Consider the following 8,545-nt stretch of genomic DNA (forward strand, 5'->3'; position numbering starts at 1 on the left):
GGGACATTTCAATTTGAACTCGAACGGCAGCCGGTCCGTTGAGAACAGTCTTGCGAGTTCGTGCGAAAATGAGTGATTCTCGTAGCTCCCGTGTCAGCGGCTTCAAAGGGGTCAACAGGGGCACCCAGGTAAGCCGTAACTGCGTAGTTTTTATAACTTTCATCAACCACATGTCTATTGTTCTTTTGACATCGAATGACCTTGAACTTTTTACTATTTCACAATTATAGGAACTGAGAAGAAAGCGCCTAGAGCAGAGCACCGAACTTAGAAAAGCCGCACGCGAGAATCAGCTCCAGAAAAGAAGAGCTCTAACCAACGCCGACGATGCTCCTTTGTCTCCTACGAGCGCTTCAGATCAAGAAACTAAGATCGAGCAAGTCGACTTGCCGTCCATCGAAGAAATCGTAGCCGGTTTGTCGTAGTCGAGACACTAAACACAAAAAAGATGTATTTGTTAATTTTGGCCATTTAATTTCAGCTCTGAACAGCAATGATCGCAAAACGCAATTGTTCGGAGCTAGATCGGCTCGCAAGACTCTCTCCAGAGAGGTGAATCCTCCGATAGACAAGCTCATACGCGCAGGATCCGTCCCAAGGCTCGTTCATATGCTACACTTCGACGATTGGTATGCCATTTATTAATTACTTTTTATACAAATAAACATGTTATTATTAATTCTCTTTTTCGTCCAGTACCGATCTACAATTCGAAGCGGCGTGGGCGCTAACGAACATCGCTTCCGGTTCTTCGGATCAAACTGCTGTCGTGATCGAAGTAATTATTTCTATTAGTTTATCGGTAACTATTTATTATTTCACTTACTCTTTAATCGTTGTTTAGAACGGTGCTATCGATCTGTTAATTCGCTTGGTGAGCTCGCCGAGTATTGCGTTACGAGAGCAGTCTCTGTGGGCTATCGGTAACATTTCCGGAGATGGAGCTCAAGAGAGAGATCTCGTTTTATCCAAAGGCATAATGAAGCCGTTGCTCAAGACTCTGGAGTCCGAATCGGTTCCTGGCAGAATTCCGATGAAAACAGCTACGTCCATCGTAAAGACTGCCATTTGGACTCTCAGCAATTTGTGCCGTAACAAAAATCCACTCGTCAATTTCGATCAAGTCAAGGAATGTCTTCCGACAGTCGCTAACATGCTTTATAACACGGACATTGATGTTTTGAGTAAGTTTATTATTATTATTTACTATCTATCACGATAGGACAGAAGGACCGGCATTTAGAATAATTATAATCAAGCTATGTAAAATAAGTGTCAATGATTGGTCTGGTATCTCACTACTTGCTTAGTAATTATTGATTCTGTTTACACCAGTGTTGCCCAACCTTCTTTATGCCATGCCCAACCGTAGTCTTTTCAAAACTCATAAGCCCCACCGGCCTGGCCTCTTTTTTACTTAAACAGTAGTGTGGAATAGTTGATAATTGCCAGCTTGTTCCATCTCTGAAACGTGGTGCCCCACCGTGGGAAACACTTGTTTACACCATTGTAACTCAACTGAGTTTCAACTAACATAATGCGACAATACCATATGTAATGCAATAGGCAGGGATACCATTCAATTTACAAAGCGACAATAAATATCTACGTAAGGGCGGTTAGTCCTTATGGGTTGCTAGTGAGGATACTAGGGCTGCCATCAAAGCAGGTCTAAGATTAACGATACAGAAGTCGCCTACGTCAGTTCACAGACATTTAAAAAGTTAGGAAAGGCAGCTAATCTCAATATGCCAATAATTAATGATTCTAGAACAGAAACATTTATTTTTCAATCAAGTTGTTATGGAATAGAAATGGATTATTTTTTATTTTTTTATTTCACTAGTACCTAGTAAATTACAAAAAAATCAGTGATTTTCAACGTTTTATTGCTTTGTTTTATTTTACCATTTTTTTGTCTTAGTATATTTTAATAATTTATTTTTACACTTTTTTTTTATTAAATTATTTTACATCTTTTCAATATATTATTCGGCTTTTGTGGAATTTTTCTAATATCAATTCAGAGATTTTTAATATTTTTGGTTATGTTTTTTTTTTTATATTGTACTTTTTAATTTATTTGTATTAATTTCTATAAAAATCATTTGCATTTGGAATTATTGCTGAGGCGAATATATAAGATTCACAAGAGTTTTATATAATGTAATCTCTAAGGCGCTAGGTCAATGCGTTACAATAGGGTACAATATAACCTGTAGTCATTAATTAGGGTTTGATGTGCTTTTAGTGTATGTTTTACGATTTTTTTGTATTAGAAATACATGTGACTTAGCTTTTAGCTTTTTGAATCGAAGAAAAAAATAATCACTGCTGATAAATAATTTATTTAGATTAAACAAAATGTTCGTGTCTTAAATAAAATTGATACACTCATCGGATAAATAAAAATAATATATGTAAAATAATCGTTATATTAAATAATGAACTTTTTCAGCTGATGCGTGCTGGGCGTTGTCGTATTTGACTGACGGACCCGATGATAGGATCGAAGCTGTACAATTATCCGGCGTTTTAAAAACATTGGTGCCACTGATGGGTCACACGCATCCCAATGTTCAAACTCCAGTTTTGAGAGCAGTCGGTAACATGGTCACAGGAAACAACGAACAGGTATCATCATACTGAATAACGAGGTTATCTATTATGAAATTTGTATTAACGGCAATGTCGTCGCAGACTCAGCGAGTGTTGGAAGCCGGTGTTCTGCCAATGTTGCGCAACCTGCTGCAATCGTCTCGATCCGCTATAGTCAAAGAGGCAGCTTGGGCTGCGTGTAATATTTTAGCCGGAACGTCCGAACAGAGAGACATGTTCATCTCGGCCGATATGTTGGGTCCTCTCATTCAAGTTTTGAAGCACGCCGAACCCAGGTAAGATCGATCGAGAAAGATTACCACTATAGGATTAATTAACATGTTATTTCGACTTGTAGATGTCAACGTGAAGCCGCTTACGCCATTACAAACATGGCTATGGAAGGATCTGTTCCACAGCTCGGTGCGATGTTAGCAGCCGGGGCGTTAAAACCATATGTCGCGTTAATCGGAAGCCCTGATGCTAAAATCATTCTCATCGTACTCGACGGATTGACCAATTTGTTGAGGGTATGTTCCAAAAATTACAATTCAATTATGCACTCGTTTTTCACTATTAAAAAAATTAAAACTAATTATCACAGCAAGCTGAAGTTCTCGGAGAATTGGACACGTTATGCATGGCCATTGAAGAAGACGGCGGTTTGGATAGATTGGAGCAGTTGCAGCAGCATGAGAATGAAGAAGTTTGTATATTAATTTGGTTTGATTAATTAACTTTTGTTCTGAAACTAATTATTTGTTTTATTTTAATTAAATTTTAGATCTACAAAAAGACTCTTGCCATACTAGATAATTTCTTCTCTGATGAAGATGCCACTGAGAGTAATATGGCACCCGCTGAAAAAAACGGAGAGTTCGAGTTTGATGCAGGAAATGGTCAAATAGGAGGATTTTAATATTTTTTAATGTAGATTTTTATGAATTTGTATTTGCATTAAAATTATCATTGTGTATGTATTACATTCCTAATCTTTTTGGAGGCTGATTATCCGGAATTTACTAGTGAAAATATATTTTTATACTTGTAATAAAATCAATTTTAAATGGAATTATTGTATTTTTATTAAATATGTTTTCAGAGTTAGTATGAATGTACCTTTTATATCAATTGTCATAACTTTGACCTTGGGCATTTTGTTTAAAATCAGAATGGCGTGGATTATCATGTTATTAACACATTTTTATTTACAAGATGTGTTGAACCAAACGAGCTACAACCTTCCAAGCACAATCAACAACTACTAAGTCATAAGACACTGCGGAATAAAATAAGTATCTAAGAACTATAGTTACAATAAATTATCTATTTGATGGAAATAAATATTATTATATACAAAATGTATTTTTAATAAATATATTTTAAAACTATTAAAAATAAATAAAATCTATTCCTGCTGTTAGAGCGTGAGTTTCAAGCAAAATTTCGCAGCCATAGACGACGGTGGTGGTGCCATGTCCACCGTCACTTTCATATTATTATAACATGTAGCGACGGGTGGTAATTAGATACAGATTGAGCTGCTGTAGTAGTATTTTTTTTATTACAGAATATTATAATAATATTTTGTCGAATATTATTATTACAAAACTTGAGTGCAACTCTGGCGAGCAAGCCCGCCAGAGTTGCACCAGAAGAGTGTGTCCGTTACGCCAGTGTTACCAGAGTTTTGGCCATAATAAATTGAAGTAAATACATATATAAATAGGCCCCCTATATATATATATATATATATACTCTTGATAAAATCTGTGTCTAATTGCCACCCGTCACCATCCACCTACCAAAATATTTTTAAATTAATTCGAAAAACTAAAAAATGTGAAGCAAAAAGCCCAACTGGTTTCACTCATACAATAGCAATTTTTGACAGAATATTTTTGTTTGTTAAGTCCTATAATTAGTTATATATTGTAATTAATATAAGTTTTTTTTCTATAGTTCAAAGACAGCTTCCAAACTATCTCCCTCTCTTTTGTTCATACCTATTCTGTTTTTTTTTTACCGAAATTCAGTTAAATATGTAAATCATAAAAATCATTCTAATCCATTAGTTAAAAACCTTAATAAGGTAACATGAATATTTGTAAAAAAAAGTGCTAGCTAACGTAATAAGAAACAAAGTTTTTTTTTTTTTTTTTACTTTTTTTTTTTTTTTTTGCCCTAAAAATAAATAAATAAAAGTGAGAACCAATTAATAGATACCCAGGTAAATGGCTTTGGCCAGGAACTGGAAAAAATAAATATTAGACACTGTATGTAAATCATAATGAAAATCTTAGTTTAGTTACAAAAATTACAGCAAGAAATCGATAAAAATAAATCACCATTTCTACTTCAGAACGACTAGTAAAGAAAAATAAAGATCATTCTTTGTCTGTTTAACTCTAATACAATGTGTGGTATCATGTTTCGTATATCCTAAAATAATAATATTAGATAGATTATGAACGTTATTGAACATCATTTCATCAATGTTCTTCTATTATTAATTATCATAATATGTACATATATGTATAAAAAAAGTAAATTTAAATTCTTATATTAATTTAAATAAAAATTCATATTTGACATATAATAAAAATGTTTTATTACTGAATTTACATATTAGTGTAGCATTTGTTCTTTAATAATATCATTTTACAAATCATTTAGACGCTTGACAATCAGATTTTTCTTGATATACAATTGCTCCTTTCTCCAACATACTGGGAACTTCCACAGCAAGCCACGGACCAAGCTAAAAATATTCATAAATAAATATAAAACATTAAAGTAATATATATTTACAATAAAACCAAACTTACACCCAAAGCCATAGCATGAGCGATGCCGAATTTAGGAACATTTCTAGCCCACAATGGCTTGAAATGATCGGTTAAACAAATTTTTCCACCTCTGTACATTTTGGCCGTCTTTCCATCTAAGCTGGGAATTGCAATCTCCGGAGCTGTTCCTGGATAAGTTACGGGTATCTAAAAACAAAAAAAATAAGAAACGAGAAACTTTTATAAAATAAAATGATATTAAAACTAACCTCAAATTCGACTTCGAAGTCATACTTTAGCAGATCTTTAATGTACCAACATTTACCGAACCATTTCGTCCCCGTCTTGTCCGATTCAAGTCTGAACCAATCGTTATCGGCCTCTTTGTTGTTTTGAACGTACTATAAATATATTATTATATTACTAGTACAAAGCTATTGTGAAAGTTGGCATATTTTAATAAATACAATATAAAAGTACCTTAATCAGGGCTTGATATTCTTCCTTTAGCCTAGTAGGCCATAGATCTTTGTCTCTAGGCCCCGCTCTGGTCTGCAGAAGCGGAATTCCGCTCAAACTGCGACGAGTTCCTTCATCTACCATCTCTAATACTGAACTGTCAACGTGACAGCTACTTGAAACGTGTACACATTGGTGCTGCCATTGTAAAAATAACAGCGAGTGCTAGGACCAAAAAAACGAAGGAAATTTTATTTATCTGAAAAATATCTTAGAATAACATTTTAGAATATAGGTATTTTTATTATTATCTTGATACCTAAGCAAAAAAAAACTGCGATAAATTTGTATCATTTAAGAATTATAAATTGAAAGGGGAGAGGAAAAAGATATGTTGAATACTTTTAATTTTTTCAGTTGTATCGTTATTCAACCAAAAAATATATAATATATAAACTATTATTAGTTTTTGAACTTTTATTAAGTTAGATTTGGATTTGAACAGCAAATGGACGCTTCGCAACTGTTACAGTAAAATTATATTTTTACTAATCTGAAAATATGTATTGAGCAATTAATTAAAAATTCCATTGTTTATAATCAGTAATTCTGTATTTATTCATTGCGCCAATGGTAAAAATAACACCCATAAAAAACCTAATTTTCAATTTCAAATGAACAATAAATTTACATAAATTATATATATTACCTGGCGATAAAATATGCTATCGATCAATTAGCGCGGTAAACTGCTAGGGATTAATTGCGGAATAAATTTTACGGATTCCGTATAGAAGAGTATGTATAATATAATCTGAAAGTTTATTCTATTTTTAGCGTAAAATAGGATTTGGCGTAAATAAATTCACATCTTAAATAATCTTTCAACATATTTGTGACTCATTCCAGGACCTTTTGTTTTCTGAAGTAATTTTTTATAACGAAAACAAGTTTTACGTGCCTGTCCGTGGATATACTATGTATGTACATATATACTAACTCTTTTCTTTGTTCATATATGTGCTTTGGAACTGTTAATGGATACCTCTTAATGAACATTTACTCGGATACGCATATTGTTTATTTGCTTACGCAGACGAAAAAAAATGTTTTTATGAAATTGGAGAAATACAATTCAATTAGTTTTATAACCATTTTAGCATTTATTTTTTGGTCGCGAAAATATAATTTTAAAACATGTTAAGTAATACAAAAATATGAAATTAGTATTGAATAAATAAAACTACAATTGTAGACCGTATTTATGTTTCTAAAAAAAATACAAAAAAAACATGAATAATATAATATGTTTTTTACTCTTCAAGCAATCGTATGATATCTATCAGACGATGATGTTCAAATTTCGCAAACTATAATCGCCCGTTATGATCCATTGTTATATGATATATTGTATTATATTATATAATAATAAATTCACTATGAAACACATAGCAAATATACATTAAAGTTGTTATGTAACATATTGGATTAAGAAATGAAAGAATGAAAATATGTATTGAAATTTTTATTATAAAGTATATTTATCTACCTATGTTTTTTGTTTACTAAGTGTTTGTACTTAGTTGATATCATTTATTTTATCAAGGAGTTGCCTAATAAAGAACCAATCTGAATATATTTTTACGAATCTTATAGATTCTATAAGATTCATAAAATAAAAATCTAGAAATTCTATTAAAATGTTCTATAATATAGAAAATTTTAATACAATTTCTAGATATTTCTAGAAAAATAATCGTTGGTTAGATATGCAGTATATTTTTTTATAGAATTGTAAAATGTTAACTCTAATTGATATATATGTACATGCATTGTACTGTTAATTACATATAAAAAGCTCCATGCAATAATTTTCTCTATACGCATCATCTCAAGGATCGTATCACTGAAAAATATAATTACAAAAATTGAACTTAAGAGTTATCTTAAAAACTAGTGAAGCTATATACAAATAGGAAATGTTCGATGAAAGCTTATATCAAGTACTAATCTAATGTATTACACATTCTAAGCTGAAACAGCAAATAAGCTTTTATTTCACGTACTTTTTACATGGCATAAATATTTTTATTCTTAATTAAATCATTGCGGTACTTTATATTACTATAACTGGCACTATTTATATAACCAGAACGATAGACCTGTATAGTCGGTGACTAATAACGAAAGACATGGGTTCCAATCGTACACGAACTTAAATTTTTCTCAATTTATATTGTGTATGGTAGATTAAAATTAGTAAATATTATTTATTTAAATTTTTGATCGATCACCCCTGATTAGGTTTTCTAAGATTTTACTGATCCCACAGATAGATATTGTGATGAATAGTAAAAAAAAAATCAAGCTGTTTATTGTAAACTTTAATAATAGTTTATAATTATTAAAATATATGTCACTGATTTACAGACTTTGATTTTAGTCTGGTGTCTCACTACTTGCTTAGTAGTTATTGATCATGTTTACCCTGTTGTAACACACTAGGCTAACGCCTGCTGTATAATAAAATAAAATCTGAAAAATTAAAATAAATGAACAATGCAATGAAAAAAATTCAATCAATACTTTTTCTTTGGATATAATGTATAGAGCAACGGCAAAATAAACTTTTTTTAAAGTTTTATTTTATAAGAATCCGATCACTCTGTATATTATAAAATTTAAATCTAGGTATACTT

General features: G+C 31.6%; 2 protein-coding genes across 2 annotated transcripts; one reads left to right on the forward strand and one right to left on the reverse strand.

Annotated features, from left to right (window-relative positions):
• Positions 1 to 3,670, forward strand: LOC148229103 (importin subunit alpha-1-like). The gene is made up of 10 exons (XM_088198905.1): positions 1 to 128; positions 231 to 414; positions 482 to 629; positions 697 to 778; positions 845 to 1,184; positions 2,459 to 2,634; positions 2,701 to 2,894; positions 2,957 to 3,128; positions 3,203 to 3,304; positions 3,383 to 3,670. The coding sequence occupies exons 1-10, from the start codon at positions 69 to 71 to the stop codon at positions 3,515 to 3,517; spliced, it is 1,593 nt and encodes a 530-aa protein (XP_088055031.1). The 5' UTR covers positions 1 to 68; the 3' UTR covers positions 3,518 to 3,670.
• A 1,510-nt stretch (positions 3,671 to 5,180) lies between these two features.
• Positions 5,181 to 6,057, reverse strand: Ufc1 (Ubiquitin-fold modifier conjugating enzyme 1). The gene is made up of 4 exons (XM_088197512.1): positions 5,868 to 6,057; positions 5,657 to 5,788; positions 5,427 to 5,594; positions 5,181 to 5,359 (listed from the first exon to the last, which is right to left on the reverse strand). Exons 1-4 carry the CDS (start codon positions 5,988 to 5,990, stop codon positions 5,267 to 5,269), a joined length of 516 nt encoding a protein of 171 aa, XP_088053638.1. The 5' UTR covers positions 5,991 to 6,057; the 3' UTR covers positions 5,181 to 5,266.
• Positions 6,058 to 8,545: the final 2,488 nt, after the last annotated feature.

Source organism: Plectrocnemia conspersa, unplaced genomic scaffold, assembly GCF_051122295.1.
Source record: "Plectrocnemia conspersa isolate PC_06_02 unplaced genomic scaffold, ASM5112229v1 ptg000011l, whole genome shotgun sequence".
Taxonomy (NCBI): domain Eukaryota; kingdom Metazoa; phylum Arthropoda; class Insecta; order Trichoptera; family Polycentropodidae; genus Plectrocnemia; species Plectrocnemia conspersa.

What these genes read in the sequence shown, in the direction of transcription:
- LOC148229103 (XM_088198905.1), top strand. Translation starts at nt 69, where the DNA reads ATGAGTGATTCTCGTAGCTCCCGTGTCAGCGGCTTCAAAGGGGTCAAC. An exon ending in CACGGACATTGATGTTTTGA is followed by an intron (nt 1,185 to 2,458) that starts GTAAGTTTATTA and finishes GAACTTTTTCAG; the next exon opens with CTGATGCGTGCTGGGCGTTG. An exon ending in TTGAAGCACGCCGAACCCAG is followed by an intron (nt 2,895 to 2,956) that starts GTAAGATCGATC and finishes TTCGACTTGTAG; the next exon opens with ATGTCAACGTGAAGCCGCTT.
- Ufc1 (XM_088197512.1), bottom strand. Translation starts at nt 5,990, where the DNA reads ATGGTAGATGAAGGAACTCGTCGCAGTTTGAGCGGAATTCCGCTTCTG. An exon ending in AATATCAAGCCCTGATTAAG is followed by an intron (nt 5,789 to 5,867) that starts GTACTTTTATAT and finishes ATATATTTATAG; the next exon opens with TACGTTCAAAACAACAAAGA. An exon ending in ACTTCGAAGTCGAATTTGAG is followed by an intron (nt 5,595 to 5,656) that starts GTTAGTTTTAAT and finishes TTTTGTTTTTAG; the next exon opens with ATACCCGTAACTTATCCAGG.